Source organism: Terrapene carolina, unplaced genomic scaffold (genome assembly GCF_002925995.2).
Source record: "Terrapene carolina triunguis isolate 2854851 unplaced genomic scaffold, T_m_triunguis-2.0 Scaffold131, whole genome shotgun sequence".
Classification (NCBI taxonomy): Eukaryota; Metazoa; Chordata; order Testudines; family Emydidae; genus Terrapene; species Terrapene triunguis.
The window spans coordinates 12,685,035-12,698,910 of NW_020664482.1; the positions used below are offsets into that span (position 1 = coordinate 12,685,035).

The 13,876-nt window shown below is 37.8% G+C and overlaps 2 protein-coding genes across 4 annotated transcripts in view; one reads left to right on the top strand and one right to left on the bottom strand.

Moving 5' to 3' along the window:
* Positions 1-8,395, top strand: part of ZBTB33 (zinc finger and BTB domain containing 33) — an 18,623-nt gene extending 10,228 nt beyond the window's left edge. Inside the window, exons 2-3 of one of the 2 annotated variants that reach the window (XM_024195337.3) lie at positions 3,423-5,097; positions 5,221-8,395. In XM_024195337.3, coding sequence (XP_024051105.2) covers positions 3,423-5,097; positions 5,221-5,470 — 1,925 coding nt within the window. In that variant the 3' untranslated portion in view covers positions 5,471-8,395. Of the gene's footprint in view, positions 1-3,422 lie in introns of both variants that reach the window. The other variant, XM_024195321.3, reaches the window with a different exon arrangement.
* Positions 8,396-11,775: 3,380 nt separating this feature from the next.
* TMEM255A (transmembrane protein 255A) overlaps positions 11,776-13,876 on the bottom strand; it is a 54,157-nt gene continuing 52,056 nt past the window's right edge. For both annotated transcript variants that reach the window (XM_026653095.2, XM_026653094.2), the window contains exon 9: positions 11,776-12,641. In XM_026653095.2, the coding sequence (XP_026508880.1) occupies positions 12,483-12,641 (159 nt within the window). In that variant the 3' untranslated portion in view covers positions 11,776-12,482. The remainder of the gene's footprint in view (positions 12,642-13,876) is intronic.

The following is a 13,876-nucleotide window of genomic DNA, read 5'->3' on the forward strand; positions in this document are numbered from 1 at the left end:
CCAGCCTCATGTGCCTACCCCAGCCCCCCACAGATCCAACCTCACTGCTCTTACCCAACCCCCCCTGCCCTGCCTAGATCCCACCTCCCTGCCCTCCCCCTGTCTCCAGCCTCCCAGGCCCCATCTAGATCCCACCTCCCTGTCCTCACTCTTCCCCCACTTAAAACCCATCTGTCTGCCCTCTCCCATACCCTACCTTACTGTTCTTACCCAGCCTCACATGCCCCACCCCCAACCCTCCACCTAGAACCCACCGCACCATTCCTATCCAGTGCTCTGTGTCCCACCTAAATCCCACCTCATGCCCCTACCCAGCCCCTCAATATCCCCCCTGTATGCCATTGTGTCCCCAGCTGCCCCTATACACTTCCTACCCAGCCCCCCAATAGCTCACCTCACTGTCCCTTCCCTGTCCAGCCCCATACATACCCCATGTCTAGTCCCTACTACCCAAACTTCCAGCCTCCAATACTCTCCTCACAATATTTCGCCTGGCTCCCAATATCTGGCCTCCAGCCTCACAGCCTTATATAAACACCCCATGTACAGCTCCCTCAGTTACCAGCTCCCCCACATACTCCGTATACCTGTGATATCCAGCCTCCAATATCTAACCCCCAACCCTCTTACTTAAGGCTTAATATTGAAGTCAGAAATGGGGTTGCGTATTGGAACAGTGATTGTGGGGAATACATCCTCATATTGCCCCACTATCGGGGCCACAATCCCCTTGAATCATAGCAGCTCTCCTGTATCCACCCCTATACTTAGTCCGACAATATGGCACCCACAGTTCCCCAAGCTCAGCCTTCTAGTCTTCTGTAATTAAAGTGCACACACTTCCCCTTTGAAAAGTGACAACAGTGCAGCTCTCCTTATATGCTCTGCCTTACCTCCCCTCTACAGTTCCTGTATAAATACAAATCCCCCTTAATCCTCAACTAGTTAATACTATACACAGCATTCCCACCCTTCTTGCTATAAGGAACAAAAGTTCAACCCCCTGTTTAATCTTCTAGTTAATATTCACGGAGGTGTGTCTTCCCACCTCCCCTGCTAAAGCAGTTGTCTCCCTAATCTGCTAGTTTGAGGTGTCTTTTTATTTCCCCATATTGCTTCCAGGCACAACAATCCCCACCCCATCCCATGCAGCTGCTCCCCCCCTTCATCTGCCACCATTACCATGCATTGTTGTCCTCGCCCTTTTCATGCTGCTGCCTGCAACCTTCACACTCCCTCTTTGCTCACACACCTGCAGTACCCTAACATCTGAGAGTTTTACTACTTATCTCCTTCTGTGTCCTGTCCTCTCATGCTGCCACTCCTGGAAGGCACAACAATGCAATCAAACATGCACGCTCCTGCATGTGGAAGTCTAGCAAGCTGCTCCCCTACTAATCATCTGCTCCTTAACCTTGAAGTCTTTCCTTGCCTCCATGATACTTGCATCACCTGCATTTTAAGAATATTTTATATTATAAAGACTTATTGGCAAGGCATTATTAATATTTCTTGATGGGACTATTGAAAAGGGGTTTTCAGTTAATACATAGTCTAATCCCCCATGTTTGTTTCCTACTGGGTTTCCCCCCCCCTCCACTCCTCTTTCAAAATGGTTGTGTTGCAGCCCTTGGTTCTTCCCCAGGGCTGATTCTTGTTGCAGTAGCTATCTAGACAGACAAACCACAGTGTATTTGATTCTTTCTGTTTGTATTGCTTAAATTGCACTCTGAGCAGGGAGGAGGCAACTGAACCTTTCGCTCCATTGACATGTAGAGATTTTTATTTAAAACATAAGTGTTTGAATTCCCACAATTAAGAGGCTGAGGTTGTTGGCAGAGTGCTCAGAGTTTACCCATTTTTAAGGGTTAGTATCTTTTGTGTTCTTTTGAAATTGCTTGACACCATAAAAGGAAATAATTAATATTTAATTAGTATTGTTTTTAAACCAAAAAGTTCCTATTTCTTTTTGCAATAAAAACAAGATGTCATAATAATAGTCCTGATAATGCTACAATATTACTTGCAAGCCAACTAATTTTTGGAAAGCCAAGTTATATTTAGTAGCTTTGAAGTAAAGTTGTTTGATATCTACATTTTCTTCTCCAAAGAAGTAGCATTCTAAAGTTACAGTACTTATTTTTGTGCTAATTCTTTTGAAAAAGAAATTACTATGTAATTGTCTGCAAAGTGACCTACAGTGAAGAAGGAACATGAAATTTGCTTAACATTGGGTCAGTAATTATCAATATTTTATAGTGATAAACAGTCGATCACCTCCCATTTTAAGTAGTTTGATGTTTGTAATTAATATCTAATATTTTATCTAAAATAAACCCACTTCTAAAATGACATTCTCTCTATGTAAAGGGACCTGAGAGGGTAAAAATTGACATTAAATTTGTTTCCTTGCCAACTGTGTTTTTAATTTATAAAATCATTTAAAATAGCTTCTTTCCTTTTCACTGTACTAATGGTTTTGCACTGTACTGAAATATTGTATTGGGAGATGAAAATAGACCTGTTGATTTCACTTTCTGGCTCTCCTTCATTAGCATAATGCTGCAGTATCTGGGTTGCAAACATTGTAGGGTAGCCTTGCAAATTTCTGCTCACAAGGGGCAAGTAAGTTTTTTGTTTTTTTATTTTTTGGACAGGGAGTAAAGTATCCATATCTTTTTCATTAGCATCAGTCACTGTGGTAAAGCGCACATGCATAATTTTGTTAGCTGGGCTTGTAATTAACTCAGGACAATTTTGTATGGTTGCTTATATTTACATGTGAAACATTTTTTTTAGTTTATTTTTTTAATTTCTTTTTTTTTTTAACTTTAGCTTTGCAGAGCCTAAATCTTGATTATGTTGATCTGACATTGACCTTAAGTTAATGGTGTCTCCAGCTAACACTTTGTTGGTTATTACTCAGTTGAGTCTCTCATTTTATTGAACACAGACCTTTGGATATACAGTATTTACAGCTATGGAGAACAAGTAGCAGAAATCATTAAACTTACAAGCAATACAGTATATGGACCGTTTATCAGTGGGAATCAGACTTTGTCTACACTGCTAAACCTATACTGGTATATAGCTATGAGTAGCCCTCTAGTGTAGTGGCAGCATACTCTGACAGAGTTTTTCTGTCACTGTAGGAACACCACCTCCCCAGATGACGTTGGTAGCTGTGCCTACACTGGGGTTTTGTCAACATAGGTATGTTGGTCGGGGTGTGGTTTTTTTCACACCCTTGACTGACATAGCTATGCTGGTATAAATTTTAAGTGTAGACAATGCTTCAGAAATAAGACTTAGTTTGGACGGGGGGAAAACAAAAAATTCTGAATGTGAGGATTCTGTACTGCAGCTGAAAATGTTATAAATTCTGTAAACTAACATGGTTCTTTTTACTTTTCTTTCTGAAGGAATGGAGGGAAAAAAACTGATTTCTGCAACAGACACCCAGTACTCTGGTATGCTACTCCAGTCTTTGAATGAACAACGTGACCATGGACTTTTTTGTGACGTTACTGTCATCGTGGAGGACCGGAAATTTCGAGCCCACAGAAATGTTCTTTCTGCTTCTAGCACGTATTTTCACCAGCTTTTCTCAGTTGCTGGGCAAGTGGTGGAACTGAGCTTTATAAGAGCAGAGATTTTTGCAGAAATACTCAACTATATATATAGCTCAAAAATAATCCGAGTTCGATCAGACTTACTTGATGAGTTGATTAAATCAGGGCAATTACTAGGAGTTAAATTTATAGCAGAACTGGGTGTACCTCTGTCACAAGTAAAAAGCCTATCTGGTGGCATCCAGGATGGTACTTCAGAAACTTTACCTTCTAGCTCAGATCAAGAGAGTCTTGAAACACAAATATCCCCAACAAAACATGTGAGTCAACACGTAATTGGTGGGATGCCTGTTATAACAGAATCATTTTCCTTACATGGTGAAGAATATGAAACTACAAAAATTACAGTGAGTGATTCAGACGACGATGATGATGTCATCTTTTGCTCTGAAATTGTGCCTGCGAAAGAGCGTTCTCCAGAGACCGGTGCAGTGGCACAGAGCCAGCCTTGCCCAAATCCTGCTGCGGTTTCTGACCAAACGTCCTGTAGCACTGGTGGATCTCTCCCTCTAACTAGTATTGCAGCAACTCAAAAACTCACTTCCTCTGCCAACCAACCAAGTCCAAACCAAACACAAACTAGTGCTGAATCACTTGACTCTTCAACTCCAAAGCATTTGACTCCCAACATCATTTTGCTAAATCAGTCTCAACTTAATTCATCACTAAGTGTCAGTTCCTCACATCAACAACACGTGTCTCCTACCATTAATTTGCTTGGGGAGAACCAACAGCCATCTAATAATGAGTCTTTAGCTGAAATGGAAACAAATGCTGTTGATGAGGAAGAAGAAGAGGAGGAGGATGTGGAAGATGATGATATCATTAGCTCATCTAGTCCAGGTTCAGTCAGTAGCAGCTCTTTGGTTCAGCAATCTTCTCCCCCCAAAGTAGCGGCGTTTGAAGGATCAGGTGTACAGAAAAAACAGGTTGTTACTTTTCCACAGGAACCATCTTCCAAACCTGGGGAGTTTAAAATAAAAATCTCAGACGTTCTTACTGGAAGCAACAAGGATCCTTCTGTGGGTGTAGCATCAAAACATGTGATGGAAGGTCAAAAGATCATAACTTTAGATACAGCTACTGAAATAGAAGGCTTGTCAACGGGTTGTAAGGTTTATGCAAATATTGGTGAAGATACATATGACATAGTAATTCCTGTAAAAGATGATCCAGATGAAGGAGAAGTCAAACTTGACGAGATGCCTAGAACATCTGGTGATGATCCTGCAAACAGAAAACGCATGAAGCTAAAACACGATGATCACTATGAGCTCATAGTGGATGGAAGGGTCTACTACATTTGTATTGTATGCAAGAGATCCTATGTATGTCTGACAAGTTTGCGGAGACACTTTAACGTTCATTCCTGGGAGAAGAAGTATCCATGTCGATACTGTGAAAAAGTTTTCCCTCTTGCAGAATACCGTACAAAACATGAAATTCACCACACTGGTGAGCGAAGGTACCAATGCTTGACATGTGGGAAATCTTTCATCAATTATCAGGTTATGGCTTCACATATAAGATCAGTTCATAGTCAAGACCCTTCTGGAGATACCAAGCTTTATCGTTTGCATCCTTGCAGGTCTTTACAGATCAGACAATATGCATATATTACTGATCGTTCAAGCAGTATACCTGTAATAAATGAGGATGGACTTGTTTATCGTGTTGGTGCAGGAAAAGATGATGCTGAAGGAACAACTTCTAATCCTCCAACCAAGCCAATGACCTGGGATGATATTTTCATTCAGCAGGGAAGTGAATCAATTTTTAAACAAAATCTATCCGAGGGTAGTACTGAATTTGAGTTTGTAATACCAGAGTCTTACTGAAATGCTTTAAGTGCTGAAAAAGCTTCAGTATAGAAAAGGTGCAACTGTTTCAAATGAACTGCTAAAAATATTGTAAAACAAATTGTTAAAGTGAAAACAAGTTTACTTGTTCTACCAAGTCATCAAAGGGTAGCATTTAGATGGATTATTTGTAGCTGCAAGTCATTTGTAGTAGCAATTCATCTGAAAGTTTACTTGAATACAGAATAAGATATTTCCAAGGAGCTGTCAGTGTTTTTTCTAGTTCATTAATTTTCATTTAAAAAAAAAAAAAGGAAAGTTATAGCTTGACAAGGTACAGTTTCCTTAAATAATTTGAAACATTGTTTTTCTTCTACAATTGGGGTATTTCCCCTACCTTGAAACATTTATTACATAAACTTTTTCTTTCATGTTAGCACTTTAATGCTGAATTCTCTTTAGATGTTAACACCAAGACCACAATAAGATGTTCAGCATAGCCTCTTGGATATGGCATAATTTTAAAAAATCCCACTGCTCATACATTAACTCTGAATAGCGTATAACTGCAAGGGTCCAAACTAACTGATCCATTAGTTTGGAGCAGTGTATTTTTGAACCAGCATCTTAGTTTTGTTTTTCTGGTCAAAATGAACCAATTCTTTGTGAAAATGTTCATACTGATAAGAAAAATTCAGTTTGGGTTAAACTGAACAAGATTTATTTATATGTGTCAATATGGTAAGCAGAGTATTCAGTGGCTGGACCATTATATTTTATTCTTTTTTGCAGTGGGGAAAAATATCAAACTACGATATTGACGAAAAAGAACATTGAAGAGAAAGATCAAGTTCTGCAGCATGTTTTTAAAATCCTGAGGAATAATGTCAGACCTTCTTATTATTAAAGAGTATGCTGATTATTCAGAATGAGTTGCTGCTTTCCTGTTTTGTTCATTATGGCAAAAGGCTTCGATCAGATATTTAAAACATTTTTATAATACTTTTCCTAGCAGAAGACTGCAGAATATGCTTCCTGAAACCGAGAAGTAATGTAAATGATGCCTCAGCTCTGTAGCTGAGACTACTACAGATTTTACAGGCCTGTTTAGCTAGATTTTTAATGAAGTACTGAAAACTTTTCCCAATGGGAAGGGTTGCTGTCAGGAGGACTAAATCAATAATCAAGTTTGTTTTTTTTTAAATGTGTTTATATAGGTTCCATGGCATAGGCATATCAATATTCATTTTCAGTTTTAATAATATCCCTCCTTTCCCATGCAATTGGCACATATTTAGGCACTTGGAAAATAGTTTAGTAAAAGTTCAACTAGAACAAGAAATGCTAGTTTACTTTCAGTACTATCAGCACAGTCACATAGTCTAGCATTTCTGATTTAGTAACTTGTTGAATTTTTGTAAATGGTAAGATGAAAATTAAACAGAGGTTTATAGATGACTGAAAAGAATTGTTGTGCATAGTGTTAGTTATCAGTAACCTTTCATTAAATCTCTTACCTAAATCACAGTTTAGGATTTTTCTTCTCATATTCATGTTTTAAGAAAAAACATTTATTTCATGTTCAGACCAACATTTCTTCACCTTATGACCGTCAATCTTAAATTTCCAGAAAGATAAGTTCTATTTCAAGGTAAATGGTTCAAATATAATTAAAGCTATAATTAACGGGTACCAGAAATCAGTATTTGTAATAATGGGAAGAGGAAAAGAGAATTTGTTTAGCTACTAGGTATAGTATGCAGCACTTCTGTTTTCTAGGCTAAGAACACAATATGTCTAAATGTTTTTATATTGTAAATTTACCCTTTTAAAATTAGGAACTAGGATTTAATTCAAAACTATGTGCATTGTCAAAATCATAAAATAGGTTGATTTTGTGTAGATGTTTATAAAAATTGCTCTTTGGGCATCAGGGGAATATTTTAAAATGTGATAGGTTGAATGTTGTTTGAGTTTCATTGATGGCATTTCAGCAGTTACACACAATCCTTTCAAAGAAATAAATATTGATTGCCTATAATAGCACAGGTTGTACTGACTTACCTAACTGTGTACTAGATAAAAACTTCATATCATGAAAAACATTGAGGGTATATTCTAAATTAACCTAGTGTGACACATCTGGAATTAAGCTTGCCTTGCAAAATATATATCCAATAAGAATGGCTATCAATATTTGCTGCTGATAAGGTTTAAACCTTAAGTTAAACTGTGCCTACTAAGGTGTCTCTTTAGAAAAAAAAAACTGGAAAATTAGTGGTTCAAAAGGTGTCGTTTTGCCAGAAGACTCGGGCCTGCATGTGTCTCTGTCTTCTATTTTCCTTGGAAGTGAGCGTCGATATCCAGAGTCCAGAGGTCATGTAAAATAAACTTTTTTTTAAACTTCACTTCCAGTATTTATTGGATTGGAAACATGTTAGACCCCTTCTTTTAAACTCTTTATGGGGCAATAGTTTTTTATATTTAGATTTCTGGCTCTTATACTTAGGGTGGGTTTTGTTTTTGTTTTGTTTTTTTTAAATCTTTATCATTACCTTCCGGTTTGACTTAATCCAAAACATTTTGTAAATATTAAGAAATTGACTCTGGAAAAAAAAATTGGATTTACACTAATTGAATCTGAACATGCATTTATATAAATATTATTATAACATTCAGCAGAGATCCCGTAGCAAACCTAACCATCATTTTACAAATATAAAAGTTAACTTTGATCTGCTACAAAATGTAAGAATGATGGCTAAGAGTCCTCACTGTGTGGCTCCTATGGGAATTCATACCACAGCATTCCAATATATAAATAAAACAAATACGGAGATAACAAAATTGATAGGTTGCTTATTTATTTTGTACTGTTAAGGCATGCAGCTTATACAAAGATGCAAAAGCTGACAACTGTATACATTGAACATTGGGTTCTACAGCTGTTACCTATCAACTGTTCTGTGTGAAACATTGTTCATTTTTACCAATACTGTAATGTATATACTTGTACAGTCTTTTCCTTAACATAGTTTTTAAAGTTGTGTTCTACTTTTCATTAACCGATAATTGATATTAGTTCTTAGAGCTTTCTATGGCAAAAATAAAAAGTTTTAATTCTAGAGATGTGCAGAATGTTTCTTTTCAAGGGCAATCCACTTTTCTGAGACACTTTGTGTTTCTCGGCGACCGGTTTGTGGACCAGCGCCCACCCCTGAGGTCTCCCAGACAATTTAGGAAGGCAGCAAACCAATTCCTGGGATCAAGAAGGTTGAGAAACACAGCTTTAGATGAGTGAATGTTGATAATTGTCTCCTGTAGGACTTTTTAAGGTAGCAGTGAATTCTCAAAAAAATTTATGCAATTTAGAGGTTTCTTTTATTAAGCGAATTAGTTGAACAACGGTGCATATTGTAAACTGCACCATCTAAAAGTATTTTGAGCCAGTTTGTGTTCTGCTTGACTTCTAATTGGATTGCACTGGTCTAGAAACGTATACTTCTTGTTGTCTTATTCAGCTGATGTATTTCAGTTAACTCCTGGTGCAGCGACTTCATATTTAATGAAGCTGCAAATAAATTAATCTCTAATTGGTTATGGTTTGGGATTTTTCCATCTGCAGTTCTTGAGATAATTGATACTTTGGTTGACAAATTATTATTGAAATGGGGTCTAATTCTGCAACCCTTAATAAGTAATACTTACTTACTGGAGTAGACCCAATAAACTCAATGGGACTATTTGCATGAGTAAGTGCTAATCAGCATAGTAAAACTGATGTGGGGAAAGGATTTGACAAGAAAAACATAGCTACTCAGAAACTTGTCAAAAACAGTTTGGGGAGAAAATATCAGGAACATTAGTAAAACATCTCATTCATGTAGGGATTGGACTTGCTCCTGCTGGGGTCAACAGCAAAACTCCCACTGACATGAGTGGTGCAGGATCAAGCCCAGCATAATTATTGAATTTAATATAAAAATAAGTGAATGGGATACTGTACTGATTACATTATTCACATCTGTTTTAAATAAAGTCTTCCATTTTAATGTTCTTCAGCAGAATTTCTCTGTGTGTAGCAGACTACAAAGGATACAGAGCCTTGCGCATACTGGGTAGCACTTATAAGTGTAACCCCCCTGAAATCAATGGAACTATTCAGGTGAATAAGGATTGCAGAACTGTAGTTACCACAACTATAAAATGCGTAGGATACATTTGTTCTTTCAACACACAATTTACAAAACCAGGGCTCAGTGACTTCACTGGGACTACCAAGGGTAGTAAGCACCATGCCCAGTAAGGTTGGCAGTTCTGGGCCCTAAAATAGCAAATGCTGTCTTGGCTTTTTCTGTAATTCCTGGTTACATACAAGGAATTTCAGTGTAATGGTTGCAACACTAATACTCAGAAAAGCTGCTAAAATGTAAACTGCAACTTTGTAAACATTTTAAAAAAGTCACAGAGTTTTATTTTACTTTTGTGAAGTAATAAAAGATACATGTGTAGTAATTTTTACATTCTCATAAGACATTATGGATACAGTGCATAACATTGCATTTATGTTCAGTGTTTATACTGTTGTTGAAGCAGAAGGAAAACAGGTAGTTGAACAGAAAATCCCAATGATGCTTTTAATGTTAATGTTGAGTTGTCCTTTTTATAATGAATTTAAAGCAGCAATGCAGCTTTTGCTTAAATATACCAGCATATAACAATTAATAAAAAGCTCAAAGGTTTGGAAAAAAGAGCATTGACAATTTCTTAGGTTTTCTGCTTCTGTCAGGCCAAAGGTACTAACAATACACTTGCTTCCAAAGATCCTTTTTCTGGCACTGCGTTATTTTTCTCCCCTCATGACTGTGCAATGCGCCTTAGTTCTGACCTGCAAAACCCCTATGCCTTGTAGCCCTATTTAATAGAGATAGGCACAAATGGTATACTATTGTCCAGGTGAGGTTAGGACTGTAACTTTTATTTCAAAGCTCTAGAAGTAAAATACTATTTTTTTTTAAAACATTTATGCAATATATTTCTCACAGGGAGTTGTACCATGGGTGCTGTCACTTTTTTTTTTTATATGCATGCAAAGTCTCTTTTAAAGATGTGATTGAGTTGAACAGCTGTGAGGTTAATTTAGAACAGAAGGGGTATTAGTGTGCTAATTTATTTCTGGTGCCCAAACTTACGGGAGCTGTATTTTAAGCCATATATAATGGGGGGTCGGGGGGGGTGTCTACTGGAACATGTTCTGCATACACTACTGCTTTAAATCCAGTGAGTATCTTGCATGTATTTCTCCTCCTCCCACCATTTTCTAAGAAGAAATATTTCGTTGTCAGAAAGAAGTTCTACATTTGCTTCTGATTGAACAATTTATTCTCTTTTTAGTTTGAGACTAGACGGACTTGTATCTGACAGGGAAAGGATGAGTCTAAAAAACTGCCTAAATGCTTTGCAAATGTACAGGGTTAAAAGCAGCACATTAAAGTGTGGTTGTACTCTGGAAGTGACATCGTGGGTCCCACATGTATCTTCCTTTCTGACCCCATCTCACATTTGCTTAGGTTGCAAGTAGAAAGATGCTGCAATCTGAAGTCCAACTGGATTCGTTGTGGCTCACATAACAGCATAAAACTCTACAAGCCGAATTTTGCTCTCCGTTACATTTTGTCTGGATTGAGGTGACACAGCTGTAAATGGGTGCAGCCTTACAGTTTACACTTCTTTAGGTGCAGGAGCTGAAATAGAATCCAGCCTTTTCGGTATAACAAGCAAAAAGCAGATACCTTATTTTTATCCCCAAAGTAAACAGATGGAATGCTCAGAGTGAGTGGTTCTGAACTGAAAGTTGCCAAATATCCACACTTTAAAGGAGCATTGTGCCACTTAATAAGGATCTTTTTTGTTATGCAAGATGCATGCAAAACTTGCATGAAATCTAGATCAGCACAATTATCATTTGAAGATTAAAAGAAAGTCACAACAATAACAGCAAATTCTTATCAACTTTGTCCTAGGCTATCGTTTACGTGGTGTTGAATTTTATCCACAAGAGACTTACATCTTGAGAACAAATAGTGGAAATTCATTACATGCAGCTTGTAATACAGCCACTAAAAAGTTCTTATACAGGGTGCTGACTCAAAACAATCTATAAAAATTTCCCAACCAAAAGAAGGAAAACCCATGGTTTTGCTGAAATGACTTGTGGACAGTGTCGGATGCTTTTGCTTAGCAGAACACGGAAAACTGCATCTTTCTATTTAGGAGATATCTGCAATCCAATTGCTGATACGCAACCACCCAAACTGTGTGACTTTTATATTATTCTGACTAACAATACTCTGTTCAATATTACACCTCCTACCTGATGATGCATCCTGAACCAAGCCAGCCTGGCTAGTGCAGTTCTCTCTTTCAGCAGGCGCTATTCCAGTTGTTGGACTACTACAGGACATCATATCCTATAGAATTATTTTTCCATCAGTTTGTATTATGTTTTAAGAAACTCATGCTCTTCTTTGGATTTTCCTTTGATAAGGATGTAGACTGTAAGCAATGAAAGATGTGAACTACATTCCACAGCCCAGCAATGTCCATCTAGTAGGAAGCGAAAGGCCAAACAAAATTAACATCAGAGCTGATTTGCAAGCACCCGCACCTTTAGAGCAAAAGAGTAGGCTGGGGCAACTCCTGGTTTTGGCTAACCCCACTCCATATTTATCCAGGTGACTGCTCAGCTCAAGATGAAGCATGGCAGACTGCGATCAATAGTCTGACCAGGTAGCACCTCTTAAAAATCAAGGACTACTGTGAATCATATTGTAAAACAGAGGCCTGAATTTAGGTCACCCGCTAGTCACTGACACTAGTAAGCATCAATGAAATAATCCTTGCTCTATACACAGTTGTTAAACCCCTACATAAGTCTTGCAAGAATGAACAGAATCCAGTATTTTATATTGTCTTCTGTAATGTTCTCTCCCACCCCAATAAAATATAAATACAAAATGTTCACAATTATTTCAACAGCACATTTTTTTCTTTATGGTGTATAAGGTGGTGGCTTTTCAAAAGGAGGAAAATATGGTGGAGAATAGCGAGGAGGAGCATTGGAGGACCACATGTAGCTTGGAGATGGTGACATTGACGGGGGGTCATCTGAAAGGCCAGAAGGTGTGGAGGTTGGAAACACACTGGAATGCTGCACAGAAGAGACACAAATACTTTGGTCAATAGCAAGCTTGAAAAGAATACAAGGTAAATAAGCATTTCTTAATCTCCTACACTGAAAGGGAGAGTGGCCAGTTAAAAAAAACCAAAACGTTTTTATCAAGCAGTATGATGTTCCTAATATTTTACACCTTGATCCTGCAAACACTTGTTATACACATGCTTAACTTTATTCAAATTAATAGCCCCACTGAAGTCAAGTTAAGCAGCTGAGTAACCATTTGCAAGATAAGAGCTTAAGATTGTTAAAACTTAGAGTTAAATTTGATTTCCCTTTCATCATTTCTGCTCTTTACTTAATGCACTTAACTAAGCTTACACAATTAACACAGACTAGTCAATTTCATCCTTTGTTTTTCAAACATTAGACCGCTGCTGTAATGTTTAGGTTGCAAACGAGAATCAAATCTTTCTGTATGTGTGTTTGGCTTTTACATGAATTAAGGGGGAGGGGAAACACGACTTCAATTTTGTAAAACCAAATTTGTCTCACAAAACTTACATATTTCTCCTAGGCTACTCAGTAGTGTCCCTTTAAATTGATGAAGGCAGCATGGCTTATTCCTATTTTAGTAAGCATTTTATTTGGAAAAACAAAATGGGCACATGGCCAAAATAAGTTCTACTCCTAAAATTGTCTTCATATAAATAGCAAACAATGGGTTTAAAGCATTCCACCATAAAATACTGACACTGTTAGAAAATTGTTAACATGTCATCTGTCTAGAAACAGGTCAAACAAACCAGTTAGGAAGAGGGGATGAGACACAATGAAGCAAGCCTCAACACTTCAGTCATTCATTTCTCCCACAAGATTCCCTACGCTTTCATCCATGACCACCATTCCCTGGGCTGCTCTGGGTGCTCCCCTCTTTGCAGTCGGAGCCATTCCAAAGACCCACTTCTACTGAGATATCTGTAAGAAACTGGTCATGGCCGGTTGATAATGGCGAGGTTGTGAAGGATTGGGGATAATCTAGACGTTTTAGCATTTAACGAACAGAGCACCATACAATTGTATTATATGCCAAGATATAACAAATTACCACTTGGACCTCTCCCCTTTTTTTGGTTTGTCTTTTATACCGTGAATGTTTTGGGGCAGCCTGGAAAGCACCTCGTATACTGATGAAGTTACTTGGTACCTTGCAATAATCTGAGAGCCAAGAGTGATTTATGGTGAGGACAAAATCTTTGCATTGTGCT